The sequence below is a fragment of the Muntiacus reevesi genome, chromosome 5 (genome assembly GCF_963930625.1).
Source record: "Muntiacus reevesi chromosome 5, mMunRee1.1, whole genome shotgun sequence".
Lineage (NCBI taxonomy): Eukaryota > Metazoa > Chordata > Mammalia > Artiodactyla > Cervidae > Muntiacus > Muntiacus reevesi.
Window position 1 is genome coordinate 9,290,280 of NC_089253.1, and position 15,354 is coordinate 9,305,633.

The 15,354-nt window shown below is 39.0% G+C and overlaps 1 protein-coding gene across 1 annotated transcript in view; it reads right to left on the minus strand.

Moving 5' to 3' along the window:
- Positions 1 to 5,452, minus strand: part of HIKESHI (heat shock protein nuclear import factor hikeshi) — a 39,156-nt gene extending 33,704 nt beyond the window's left edge. Inside the window, exons 1-2 of the mRNA XM_065936898.1 lie at positions 5,223 to 5,452; positions 2,834 to 3,071 (exon numbers count right to left, since the gene is read on the minus strand). Of these exons, the coding sequence (XP_065792970.1) occupies positions 2,834 to 3,071; positions 5,223 to 5,252 (268 nt within the window). The 5' untranslated portion in view covers positions 5,253 to 5,452. The remainder of the gene's footprint in view (positions 1 to 2,833; positions 3,072 to 5,222) is intronic.
- Positions 5,453 to 15,354: the final 9,902 nt, after the last annotated feature.

A 15,354-nucleotide genomic window follows, 5' to 3' on the forward strand; every position in this document is an offset into this window, starting at 1 on the left:
TGTGTATGATCTAATTATTGGTTTCAGGGTTCTAGAGCATCCCAAGATTGTTAATTTTTTATTCAAATTTTCATTCCTATTTATTTGATGTATTAACTATTGAGAAGTGTGTTAAAAATAAAGTTCTCCATATTTGGGGTTATTTTTTGTATTATACACAAATTCATGACATTTACTTTTTCCTGGAAGTATTTAAGTCTTCCTAGTGATCATCTCATTCTTAAGGAATGAACCTCTCATGCCTTAATAATGTTTTTGCATTAGTCTCAGTTTTATTAAACACATCTATGACAGCTTCAGTGGGGTGGGGATCCTTGCGTTAGAATATTTTAGATGCTTTATTGATAAACATCACTATAATTATTTGTTGCTGTTTTTAAAAGAAATCCCACCCCAGAGTCTCGCTGTTTTCTCTGGTAAGTTTATTCTGTTTACATTTATTTTGATAACTGCTTTGCTTTCAATATACCATGCATTTTCTTTTTCTTTCCTTTTTTTAAGTTTTCCTTACAATTTTAACAGAACTACTTGAAAGTAGAATCAATTTTATTAATCTTTCTAAACAATAGGACCTCAGAAAGCTTACTCAGACTACTACCCTCCTTCAATTCTTATGCATTTATTTACTGTATTGTTTTATAAAATTAAACTGTCCCAATTTGTCTATATGTTTACCAATTTCTTTGCTAACTTTGCGTCTTTCATCCTCTGACATTCTGAATTCAGTTCCCTTTTATCAGAGTTCAACTACCTTCAGCAGTTCTTTCAGTAATAGTCTATCAGTAGCAAACTCTCCATCCATCTGAAAACGCTCATTTCTCCTTCACTGTACAATGACCATAACCAATGACGGTTATGTTATTTTTCCTCAGCACTTTGAAATACTAATCTGGAGATCTTTTACCTCTATTCATGCTGTTGATAAATCTGCTAAACTAACTGCTGTTCAGTTTCAAGTGACTTGTCTTTTCTCTCTGGTTCCTTTATTAGTTTCTCTATATATTTACCATTCAATGATTTCACTACAGAGTACTGAGTTGTCCATATTTTTTCCTACATTAGTACATAGAGTGTCTATTTTTAGGCACAGTCACAGTAAGTGATTTTAGAATGACCATTTTCTTAATTCTCCCAAAGGGTTTTCAGAACCAATACCACACTATATGTATAAGAGGCATTAACTTACTGCATACAGTGGATGCCCTAGGATAATGGCTGTCAAACTTTAGAAGGCAACAGAAATACCTAGGAAACCTATTTAAAAACTTGGGACTCTGTCCAAGTCTTCTGATTCAGGACATTTGGGGTCCTACAAGGTATTCCCTTTTCCAACAAGTTTCCAGGCTGATGCTGCTGGTAGTGGAATCATGCTTTAAGAACCACTTCCTTAGGGACTAGGAATAATTATCTCAGGGAACCCCCACTCAGAAGGACTGCAGGAATTTGTTGTTTCTTAAATCTAGAGGTTAGTCTTTACCATCAATATAAACCATGTTTAGCTGTAAATATTACCCTTTCCCATTTCTCCTCACAGAAATCCAACTATATAAACAATAGCAGCTAACAGTTCATCATCTGACCAGAAATGCTCTAGTTCATTCTTCACAGTCCTCAAGGTAAAAACAGAATTTGACCCTATCATTCCCCTATTCAATTGTTCACTGGCTCCTCTACAACTACAGGGACAGTTCTTTATGGGGGAGAGACACATGGGCTTCAGAGTACATGCAAATTTTTTAGTGTTTACACTATGCTTATATTACACACACTTTTTATGACACTATCAAATAGGTCTGTAATTAAAGCATGTTAAAACTTGCTAACCTATTAAATTCAAATGAGTCAGTGTGATTCAAAAGCTTTTCAGCTTTTCATGACCCATGCCTGCACCCTATACCCCATGCCCTGTGCCACTCTGAGCACACCACGATTTCAAACTTTTACCATTATATCCATATTATCTCCACCTAGAAAAGAATGCCCAATAGGCCTCTCATAGGCCTGACAAACACCTACTCTACTCATCTTCTCAAAAGGTTTATTATCACCTTCACCCAGAAATTTTCCTCAACCTACTAAGGGTTGCCTAATTAGTTGCTCCTTTTACCGATTTCTCAGCACTTTGTACAAACATACACAACTACTTTTCAACCTTCTAAATAATGGCCCAAACATGTTGTCTAACATATGACTTTTCCTTAGACTCTATAGACTTTCTGGGAGAAGATATATTTATAATCTAAGACTTTCCATGTTTCTTTTCATCTAGACTTTCAAAGGAAACAGACATTCATTGGGAGTAAATGTACCTAGTTCTATTTTCAGTTTCTACACAAAATACCTCAAGCATGTAAACAAGATTTGTCCCTCTAAGATCTAGCATCTGTAATGTGAATAAAACCAACACAACATTTAAGGGGTAATTAAATCTAAGAACTCAAAAATTTTCATAGAAAAAAAGGACTCTCGGATTTCCTACACAAGTCTACTCGGCTTACCTGTTTAAACACTGATATATATATGCTACAAATTTGAGAAGATTCCTCTCATTATTCATTAAACACCCTCTCATTCAAAAATATCTCTTTATAAAGGTATACACCATATAAAGAGAATCACAGTGACTGGTTCTCTCCAGGGGCAAAGGATGGGAGTATCAGGTCCCTTCACTTACCATTTTTCAAATGTGTATTATCTAATTTTTTTTAAACAATGTTACATATTACTTTAACAATCAGAAAAATATAATGAAAAGTGAAAAATGCCATATTCTATGCTATGCCATTTAAGAAAAAAGTTTAACTATGAAACTATTTTAATATATTATTCTTACCAGATTTAAGACCTGAAATTTTGAAGATGGCACTTGGTTTCCCATTCGTGACAAATCCTAGGAGTTGCCATACTGGCATTCCATTTGAATCAGGATAGGAAAAGTAGACAGAGCCTCCCATTCCTTCAGGAAATGGGATTGTTCCCAGCATAAAAACCACAACATGGTTGATATTTTCATAATCAGGCAAGTCAAAAACAAATTTATCCTCTGCCACTTGCTGTGCAGCTGTTTGCACCTAGAAAATAAGAAACTCACCTTAGTTCAATAGTTTGGTAAGTTACTATAGCCCTTTTAGTGTTGCTGTAAGCTCTGTTAACAGATATAGTTGACTACTGTCATCATACCAAGCCTAACACTTGGTGAACCTGATACTCTAACTATGGAATTACCAAATACACCAAAAAGTGCTAACTTTAACAGAAAACCTAGAAATATATATCTAGGCTTAAAATGATTTAATGAATGCAATCTTTTAAAAACATGACTAAATTATTTGAGAAGTGCCCAGAAAAGACTTTACTTACATAATAAATCACTACAGCTTCAAAATGTTATAAAAATGAAACACCACACCATAAAAGCCTTATCTTCTAGTTTGAAGGTAAAGAAACTCCAGGTAATTAAAATGAGTAAGCCATCCAGAAGTTGTTACTGTCAATCCTCATTATTTGTAGATTCCCTGTCATTTTGCCTACTCACTAAAATATATTTGTAACCCCCAAATTACTAACCTTCAGTTTAATAGAGAATAAAACAAAAGAAGAAAGAACACAAACCAAACTGCCCATATTAGTATTAATTTTATCAGTTTTTGGCAAGCACACAATATTAAAGTCATATAAAATTATGGTACGTACAAATCCTCAAGCAATATAAACATTTCTTAATGCCAACTCTGTCAAAAGCACCAGACATTCTGTTCATTTGTATTATGACACTCTAATCCTCAACTCGAGGTAAAAAAAGGACCTCTTTTACTTAAGAAAAGTTTTCAAGGAATGAAAATTGACTTCATAATTTTAGATTAGACAGACTTTTTTAGTAAAAGAATAATATTGTTAAGTGTCAAGGTACTCTAGGTCTCTTTGCCCTTTATTTCAATTAACGTGTTCAAATATTGCAGATTTAGAGAGTCAAACACTCTAGAAAGTCAAACACTCCCTAATGGAAAAAATGTTGCCATCAACGACCCCCTCCTGGATATCCATTAGAGAGATGAGGTACTAGGTAAATACACAAAGGCACTGCTGTAACTAAATTCCTTGCAAATTAATTAGCAACACGAATTCCATAGGGCGTTTCTATTCTTCAGAAAAACACACATATTTTAAATGTCATTCATTAATAAAATTCATCTGAGTTCCGCGGGTGATCTTGTCATTTTTCCTATCAGGGGCAGGTGCAATCCAAACTTATCTCACCAGTATTATCTACTACCATTGCCAAAAGGCATCTCTCAGCCATTTAAGGTACAGACAAATTTTCTGAGGATAGCCAACTCCAATTTATCTCTCTAGTTCCTTACACTGTGTACAGACTACATTGTTTAAAAAAAAAAAGATGAAAAATTTAACAAAGAAGCTGCAACATTTAACAAAGCAGGGAGAAAACACAAAAAGAACTCTTGGTGAAAAAAGAATCAGGTCTGAAATGAACCTGAATGGTTTCTATGGAGGCAAGCAAGATTCACCCTCCAGATTATTCCTCAACAATTCCAGGTTATTATTTACCCAACAATTCATCAAGGAAGACAATCTCCTTTTTTACCAATAAGGAAACTCGCTGCTCACATCACTTGGAGTCATCAGAGGCACGGCTCCCGGTTTAAGTTTCACGAATTTCTACCAATCAACTTCAAATTACGTTAAGCCTATTTTTATTAGAGCCCTTCCAAAGGGACCCAGAAGATAAACACTGACCGAGCATCTTAACCTTCGACAGGCTGGACGCTACAGGCTAGATTAAATGCCAGTATTTACCTCGAATTCCCTTTCTGAGTTCAGGCGAGTATTTATACTGCCAACTGAGCTTAAGTTCCTCAACTGCAAAATGAAAATGAGAAGTACCACCTCACGAGTTACGGCTTAAGTTTGCGGTGTCAAACAAGCGCTACAAAGAAGGCTGAGGTGAAGCGCTGTGAACAAAAGGCGTGCGCTGCCTAGGTTAAGGCACACTCAAGAAGCGACAGTGAATACTGGGACTGCTACCAAGAGCGCTGGGGGCAACAAAGAAGGGCGCAAACCCAGGCCCCACGCTCACGCTCTCCGCCGGAAAGCAGACGAAAGGGGTCTTCCCCGAATCCGGCGCACCACCCCCCATCCCAATCCCCGTGGCCTCGCCCTTGGAGTGTCGCCCTCTTCCTAAGACCATCCGACCCTTTCCTCACCAGCCTCCCCGCCACCAAGCAGCCGAACATGGCGGCGGCGACTCCCCTCGGCCAGCACGGACCCGACGCCAAGGACTAGAAGTCCTAGGACTACTGCCGTGGTCGAGCCCAAGAACCTTCCAGAATGTGGACTAGGGCGCCTGCCCCTCAGCTACATAGCTACGAGGCCAGCAGCAGGACCGCCTTCTGCCCCCGCGACCTCTGAACCCCCGCTTCCTAACCAGCGCGCCTCTCAGGCGACGAGTACTTCCGGGGCTTTAGAAAGCTGGGCCGGATCCGGCTAAGACTACAAGTCCCAGGAAGCCCTGCGCGGGCTTCCGGGAAGAGAGCGCGGTGTATTTGCCCTTTGAATTGGTAGTCCGTACTGAAATGACCGGTTTCAAAGCAGGCTGGAGATGTTTCTCACGTTTGTGTAACATTTAAGCGATTACATTGCGCTTTTACAATCATTTCTCTGGATCTTTACAAAAATCGTGTGCGTTGGTTATTATTATCTGCATTTTGTGGGTGAGGAAATTGCTCAGAGTGACCAGCCCTAATTCTTCACGCAGCACTCAGGGATGGAGTTTAAATCCAAGTCCTGATTCAAATCCGAGTTTCTTTCTGCTATCAGTCAGTCAGTCAATCAGTTCAGTCGCTCAGTTGTATCCGACTCTTTGCGACCCCATGGACTGCAGCACACCAGGCCTCCCTGACCATTACCAACTCCCGGAGCTTACTCAAACTCATGTCCATTGAGTCAGTGATGCCATCCAACCATCTCATCCTCTGTCACCCCCTTCTCCTCCCTCCTTCAATCTTTCCTAGCATCAGGGTCTTTTCCAATGCATCAGTTCTTCGAATCAGGTGGCCAAAGTATTGGATTTTCAGCTTCAGCATCAGTCCTTCCAATGAACATCCAGGACTGATCTCCTTTAGGATGGACTGGTTGGATCTCCTTGCAGTCCAAGGGACTCTCAAGAGTCTTCTCCAAACACCACAGCTCAAAAGCATCAGTTCTTCAGCACTCAGCTTTCTTTATAACCCAACTCTCACATCCATGCATGACTACTGGAAAAACCATAGCTTTGACTAGACGGATGTTTGTTGGCAACCTCTTGAGAAATCTTTCTGCTATATGTTAGCTGAAAATTACTGATTTTTAATCAGCTGTTTTGCACTTTTTGACAATTTTATTGTAGTTCTTTCCAACTTCACTTGGCTCCTTCATTTATTTGCTGTAAAAAAAAAAAAATTGTAAGCAAGTTGTATAGTAATATCCTTGTACATTAATGGCATCTTTGTATAATAAGAATAATTGTGTTTGTCTCCTAGGGTTGCTATGAGGGTTAAATGAATTTAAATCCTTAGAACTTGGCAGTACTTAACTAAAGGCTGTTTTGTTGTAAAATGTCTTTTTTTGTTTGTTTGTTTTCTTTTGTCTGTGTATTTGCAGAAAAGGTTCATAACCAGAAGAACCAGTGTCAAGTACTGACTGCCACCAATACTGTTTCTGCATTTCACAACTTCAGTTCCCTTTCCTCTCCAATAGGAAGATAAGATATCCCCTTTGCGAAGGTCTCTGCTCAACTTGAAATATCTGAGCTTAGTCCATCAGGCGCCAGCAAGTCTATCCCAGGTTGTATGTGGAGGATCAGAGTGTTTGGAACAGTAGTTGTCTGGTCTCTACTCCAGCACTATAGACTTGGACCATCTGTTTTGTCTCAGATACTGCTTTGAATAGCCAAGCCAAAGATTAATAAATAATCAAAATTAATAGATAATCAAAGATAGAAGAGGGTCTTTCAACCAATGTCTCCAGCTTTCTACCTACGAAGTCCCAGAATCTTCAGACTAAGAAGGCCATTCATATGAGACTATTTCATGAGAGGCAGACAAACTGCCGGGACTCAGAGCCCATCTTTGTCATTAATTAGTTTATAATCTTAGGCCAGCTAACCTAACACTACCTTTTCTTCCTTTTCACCATGTATAGAATGAGATAGTAATAAGGATCTTATAAAGGTTATTACATGTAAAGTAGCAAAGTAGTGACCAGAATATTTGTTGTTGTTCAGTTGCCAGGTTGTGTCTGACTCTTTGTGATCCCATGAACTGCAGCATGCCAGGCTTCACTGTCCTTCACTATCTTCTAGAATTTGTTCAAACCCATGTTCCTTGAGTGGGTGATGCCATCCAACCACCTCATCCTCTGTCAACCCCTTCTCCTGCCCTCAGTCTTTTCCAGCATCAGGGTCTTTTCCAATGAATCAGCTCTTTGCATTAGGTGGTCAAAGTATTGGAGCTTCAGCTTTAGCATCAGTCCTTCCAATGAATATTCAGGGTTGATTTCCTTTAGGATTGACTGGTTTGATCTCCTTGAAGTCCAGGGGACTCTCAAGAGTCTTCTCCAGCACCACATCCAGAATCAGTTATTACTTTTCTTAATTTTTCATGTATTCATACCCATTTTGTACACTTTGAAGTAATAAATTAATATATTGGTCTCTGCCTTCTGTTTCCTACACAGGGCTCCTGTAATTCCCAAGTAATAAGAGTGCTAGGAGCATCTTTTTTTCTAATGAGAGACTCTGGATAGGTTCCTGGGTGGCTCCTAGATGGCAGCTCATCACCAGAAACATGAAGCCTGATTAGAAACTTGGAATTTTCAGCCTCTCCCCCCATTCCATAGAAAGGGGAGAGGGGCTGGAAATGGAATGGATCATGCTTACATGAAGAAGCCTCCATAAAATTCCAGTAGTATGTTGTTTGGAGAACTTCCAGGTTGATGGCTATGTCCATGTACCAGGATGCTACACCCCAACTCCACCAGGACAGAAGATCCTGTACTCCCAAACCTTGCCTTAGGCATCTATTCACCTGGCCATTCATCTTTATCCTTTATCATAACTGTTAGTAAATTGGTAAACATAAGTAAGTGTTTCTCTGAGTTCTGTGAGTTGTTCCAGTCAATAATCAAATCCAAGGGGAGGAAGGTATGGAAACCTCCAGTTTGTAGCCACGTTGGATAGAAGTTGTGGGTAACCTGGGACTTAACTACTTGTGATTGGCATCCGAAGGGGGACACTGAGGGGCTGAGACCTTAACCTGTGGGATTTGAGGCTATCTCCAGGTGTGTCAGGATTGGGTTGACTGGTAGGACTGAGCTGGTGTCACAGAATTGATTGATGTAGGAAAAACAGTGTGGTTGTAGTGTGAAAGTAAAGACCAGGTTTTTTCTTTTAAATACTGTGACTATGTATTCTGTGTATTTTGATTCTCTGAGCCACTTGTAGTTTTTAACCTTCATGTGTTTATGTGACTTGTTTTACCTGCCTGTAATACTGCCTTAGAAATTTCTTACAGACCCTTCCAATTGGCTCAAATATTTTCTTCAGAAATCTTTCTATGACTCACCTGTAATTAGTCATTCCTTCTCTTACATGACAATCTTATCTAATTGATTGAGAGCTAGTTAGATTTTTGTAAACTACAGTTGCTGTTTATTAATTGGCCCAAGCTTTGTTATCTGGGATTTGAGTTTTTTCTCCGTTTTGCTGATGAACTGTCTACTTCCAGGTTGGACAAAGAATTAGAGACAATGAGTTTAGTATCCTTTCTCCAGACTATGAAAATCAGCCTTTTGTTCACCACACTATATTCTTCTTTGTTTTGTTTTGGGTCACAACTGCTCAGCATGTGGGTATCTTAGTTCCTGGACCATGGGTGGAAGCCACGCTCCCTAGAGTGGAGACACAGCGTGTTAACCACTAGCCCACCAGAAGTCCCTTGTTTCTTAAATACAACAGTCCTTTATAACTAAAGAAAGCACAGGTAGATACAGTGTATGGAAGTGAGGAAAAGTGTTTCAGAGGAAAAAAATCTTTCCAATAATCAGAACTCTCTGAGATAAGAATAGGCAGGCATGGGATAGTGAATTCTCCCAGTCACACTGATATTTTAACCAATGCTGAAATCCACTTATATTGTTAAGGAGATTCATAGAAAACTTGGGAAAACTGACCTAGGACCTCACCTACCAGCTTTCAGACTACATAGGCTTCTGTGGACTAAGAACAAATTGTAGTTGAGTTTTGGCCAGGGAGTCAGGAACCAAATCCTGGCTTTACCTTTTCCATTAACTAGCCTAGGGATGAAGTAATTTATCTTTCTAGGGGTTAGGTTTCCATACTTCTAGAACGAGGACATTGAATTCTGATTTCAAGAGCAGAAATATTTTTCTCTTCTTCTAAGGAAGGTTTCCTCTCTAAAACAAGGAGAACAAGAAATAAAAGCACAAACTCCTTTGCCTTTGAACTAAGAGATATGTGTAACGCCAAGTCACAAAGATATCAGTGGAAAGGCAAGTAATTTAGCAAAGCAGAAGGTAAACTCAAGTACCTATAGAGAAAGATAACAAATACCAAAGAAGTTCAGGAACTGTAGATACCAGGGACCACAGAAGGCAACGGTAAGGCAGTAGATTGAAACATTTAGATTGCTTAAAATTGACATCAGGTTTTATATCTGACCCTCTTCAACACCTCAGCCATTGGTATGAAATCTCTGGAAGAAATTGAGTTAGAGAGGCCCCAGGCACTAGGAAACCAGATACTGGGGGAAAAAAAAAAGGATTGTGGGGCAAGACTGCCTTGTACAGATTATTAGGTCCTGAAATAGAGTACCCCACGAGAGAGGAGCACTTAGCTCACACTAATGTAGGGTTGCCACCCAGAGTGGGCGTGGCTTTTCTAAAACATCCAGTTGGATGGTGTGGGAGTGCCTTTTTCTATATCATCCATGCAGAAAGAGGTATCTCTCTCTTTTTTTTTTTTTTAATTTTATTTTATTAGTTGGAGGCCAATTACTTCACAACATTTCAGTGGGTTTTGTCATACATTGACACGAATCAGCCATAGAGTTACACGTATTCCCCATCCCGATCCCCCCTCCCACCTCCCTCTCCACCCGACTCCTCTGGGTCCTCCCAGTGCACCAGGCCTAAGCACTCGTTTCATGCATCTCACCTGGGCTAGTGATCTGTTTCACCATAGATAATATACATGCTGTTCTTTTGAAACATCCCACCCTCACCTTCTCCCACAGAGTTCAAAAGTCTGTTCTGTATTTCTGTGTCTCTTTTTCTGTTTTGCATATAGGGTTATCGTTACCATCTTTCTAAATTCCATATATACGTGTTAGTATACTGTAATGTTCTTTATCTTTCTGGCTTACTTCACTCTGTATAATGGGCTCCAGTTTCGTCCATCTCATTAGAACTGATTCAAACGCATTCTTTTTAACGGCTGAGTAATATTCCATGGTGTATATGTACCACAGCTTCCTTATCCATTCGTCTGCTGATGGGCATCTAGGCTGCTTCCATGTCCTGGCTATTATAAACAGTGCTGCGATGAACATTGGGGTGCACGTGTCTCTTTCAGATCTGGTTTCCTCGGTGTGTATGCCCAGAAGTGGTATTGCTGGATCATATGGCAGTTCTATTTCCAGTTTTTTAAGAAATCTCCACACTGTTTTCCATAGTGGCTGTACTAGTTTGCATTCCCACCAACAGTGTAAGAGGGTTCCCTTTTCTCCACACCCTCTCCAGCATTTACTGCTTGTAGACTTTTGGATAGCAGCCATCCTGACTGGTGTGTAATGGTACCTCATTGTGGTTTTGATTTGCATTTCTCTAATAATGAGTGATGTTGAGCATCTTTTCATGTGTTTGTTAGCCATCTGTATGTCTTCTTTGGAGAAATGTCTGTTTAGTTCTTTGGCCCATTTTTTGATTGGGTCATTTATTTTTCTGGAATTGAGCTTCAGGAGTTGCTTGTATATTTTTGAGATTAATCCTTTGTCTGTTTCTTCATTTGCTATTATTTTCTCCCAATCTGAGGGCTGTCTTTTCACCTTACTTATAGTTTCCTTTGTAGTGCAGAAGCTTTTAAGTTTCATTAGGTCCCATTTGCTTAGTTTTGCTTTTATTTCCATTGTTCTGGGAGGTGGGTCATAGAGGACCCTGCTGAGATTTATGTCTGAGAGTGTTTTGCCTATGTTCTCCTCTAGGAGTTTTATAGTTTCTGGTCTTACATTTAGATCTTTAATCCATTTTGAGTTTATTTTTGTGTATGGTGTTAGAAAGTGATCTAGTTTCATTCTTTTACAAGTGGTTGACCAGTTTTCCCAGCACCACTTGTTAAAGAGGTTGAGAAAGAGGTATCTCTTACTGAGTTATCCATCCAGGAGGAGGGTCACTTTAAAAATTCATGTAACAATCCAAAATCCTTTCATGATTAAAAATTTAACAAACTTTTAGGAGTAAAAGACAGCTTCCTCAAGCTGATAAAGAGCATCTATTAAAATCCCACAGCTAACATCATACTTAATGGTTAATGTTGAATGCTTTCCTCCAAAGATCAGAAACAAAACAAGGATGGCTCCTCCAGCCACATTTAAAAAGAGAGAGAGAGAAATAAAAGGCATCCAGTTTGAAAATTAAGAAATAAAATTATCTCTATTTGCAACATGATTTTTTTTTTTTGCAACATGATTTTGTACATAAAAAATTCTAAGGAATATACTAAAAAACTATTCGATGTAATAAACAAGTTCAACAAAGTTGTAAGATGTAAGATCAATATACAAAATTCAATTATATTTATAATTCAATGAATAATCCAAATATAAAAATAAGACAGTTCCACTTACAGTAGCAGTAAAAAGAGTAAAATATTCCAGAAGCTATCTAAAAAACAAAACAAGAAATTAAATATCTAAGTTAAGTGGAAACATCCCATGTTCATGGATCTGCAGACTTAATAGTGCTAAGATGGCAATATCCCCTAAATTGGTCTATGGATTCAATGCAGTTTCTATCAGAATCTCAACGATTTTTGTAGAAGTTAGCAATTTGATTCTAAAATTTATAAGGAATTGCAAGAGACCCAGAATACCCTGAACTATCTTGAATAAAAAGAACAAACTAGGAGGACTGATGGCTTCCAGTTGGTGATAGTGGTAAAGAATCCAGCTGCCAGTGCAGGAGACATGAGATACTCGGGTTTGATCCTTGTGTCAGGAAGATCCCTGGTGAAGAAAATGGCAACCCACTCCAATGTTCTCGCCTGGAGAATCTCATGGACAAAGGAGCCTGGGGGGCTAGAGTCCATGGGGTCGCAAAGAATCAGACATGACTGAGTGTCTGAGCAAGAAGAATTAACACTTTCCAATTTCATAAGTTATAGCAAAGCAATGGTAATGGAGACAGTGCAGTGTTAGGACAAAAATCATTATGTCAATCAATGGAATAGAGTTGAGCACCCAGAAATAAACTGCTATGTCTGTGGTCCACTGATTTTCAACAGAAGTGCCAAGACCATTCGCTGGAGAAGGAAAGGTCTTTTCAACAAAGATTCTGGGACAACAGGATAGTCACATGCAAAGTAATGAAATAGAACCCTTTCCTAATGCCCTATATAAAATTTAACTCAAAATGGATCAAAGATCTAAATGTAAAAACTAAAACTATCAAACTCTTTGAAGAAAACAGGGGTAAATCTTCATTAATTTGGGTTTGGCAAAGGATCCTTAGATATAATGCCAAAAGTATGAGCAAAAAGCCAAAAAATAGACCATCTGAATTTCATAAAAATTAAATTAATTAAAAAAAAAAAATCAAAACTCTGGCGCTTCCAAGGAAATCATCAAAAATGTGAAAAGACCACCACAGAATGGGAGAAAGTATTTGCAAACTGTATATCTGATAAGCGGCTTGTATCTAGATCAGACAAAGGACTTTTACAGCTTAAAAAGACAACCCAATTTTTAAATGGACAAAGGATATTGTATTAATTTTCTAGGGCTACTATAAAAAATTACCACTAGATAGGTAACTTAAAACAACAGAAATGTATTCTCTTACAATTCTGGAGTCTGAAAGTCACGATGGGTGTCAGGATAGCCATGTGCCTGTGGAGGCTTGAGGAAGAATCAGTTCTGTGCCTCTCTTCTAACTTCTAGTGGTTGCCAGCGGTGGTGGTTGTGGTTTAGTCGCTAAGTCCTGTCTGACTTTTGCAACCCCAGGGACTGTGGCCTGCCAGGCTCCTCTGTCCACAGGATTCTCCAGGCAAGAATACTGGAGTGGGTTGCATTTCCTTCTCCAGGGGATCCTCCCAACCCAGGAATCGAACCCAGGTCTTCTGCATTGCAGGTAGATTCTTTACCTACTGAGCTTTGAGGGAAGCCCAAGTAGTTGCCACTATTCCTTGACATTCCTTGATTTAAGACCCTTCATTCCAAACTCTGCCTCCATTTCATATTGTGTTTCTCCTTCTGTGTCTTTGTGTCTCTTCTTATACAGACCTCATTCATTTTATTTAGAATCCTCCCTAATCCAGTATGGCCTTAAGTTAAATTGATTACATCTGCAAAGACCCTAGTTCCAAAAAGATCACATTCACTGTTACCAGACCGACATAAATTCAGGGGCAGACTCTGTTAAATTTATGGCAGACTCCCATAAATTCTGGAACTCTATTCAATTCACTATAGACATCTGAATAGACATTTCTCCAAGAAGATATACAAATGGCCAACGAGCATATGAAAAGATGCTGGACACCACTCATCATTTGAGTAATGCAAATAAAAACCACATGAGAAACATGTCACACACTCTGAAATGTCTAGAATCAGAAAGTCAGAAGCATGGATCTGGAACCCTTATACACTGCTAGTGGGAATGTGAAATTGTGCAGCTGCTTTGGGAAACAGATTGACAGTTCCTCAAACACAGAGCCACCATATGACCTGTAATTCTGCTCCTAGGTATATACTCAAGAGAAATGAAAACAGATGTTCACTCAATAACTTGTATGTGAATGCTTATAGCAACATTATTCATGATACCCAAAAGGTGAAAACAAATGTCTACCAATGACTAATTGGATAAACAGAATGTGGTATGCAATGGAAAATTATTCATATAGTAAATGTGATTCCACCCATATGAAGTATGTAGAGACATCTACAAAGACAATATGTTAGCAATTCCTTTTGGCTGGGGTGGGTGTGGATGTGGAGATGGTGGTGAGTAGCTAAGGCATATGGGTTTGTTGCTCAGTCGTGTGGGACTCTTTGTGATCCCATGGACTGTAAAGCTTAGCAGGGTCCTCCGTCCATGGAATATTCCTGGCAAGAGGACTGGAGTGGGTTGCCATTTCCTTCTCCAGCGGATTTTTCTGACCCGGAGATCGAACCCAGGTCTCCGGTATTGCAGGAAGACGCTTTACCATCTGCGTCACCAGGAAACAATAGTAACTATTTTAAGTGTACGGTACAGTAGTATTAGCTGATAACCTTGTCATGCAGCAGATCTGTAGAATTTTCTCATCTCGCAAAACTAGAACACTGTGCCTGTTGAACAATTGCCCTATTCACCCTCCCCTAGACTTTTTGAGGTGATGAAAATGATCAGTTAATAAAATCGACAATAGTGATGTTTGCATATATCTGCGAATATACTAAAGACCATTGAATTATGCTTTTTTTTCTTTTAAAGGAACTCCTCTTTATTAAACCACTGTTTGTTGGATAAAATGCATTTGTTTTTTGTTTCTGACACTGTTACTCCGCTTGTGGAATCTTAGTTCCCCGACCAGGGATTAAACCTGAGCCCGTGGCAGTGAAAATGTTGAGTCTTAACTGCTGGCCCACCGGGGAATTCCCTGAATTATACATCTTAAATAGATGAATTGTATGGTGTGTGAATTATATTTCAATAAAACTATTTTTAAAATCAGTACCATTTACAATAGTATTAAAAATAACAACAGCCTCATGTAAAGATACCTATAAGCAAGTAGTTAGTCCTAGGGTGGGGACAGGGAGATTCCATGAAGGTCTTCCCCTGCCTGACTCTGCAATACTGACATCAAGGCTCATATTCTCCAGGTAGGAGACTGAAGCATCTTTCTCAGGAAAAACTGAACACCCCAGAGACACAGCTATCTTGAAATCAACAACGACAAAATTGACAGACTGCCTAAAAATAGTGAAACATTCCAGTAAACAGCCTCCCCACATTTTTAATTTATAAATAAATAGAACACGCCGCTAAGGATCAACACACATATGAGGAAATTCCCTA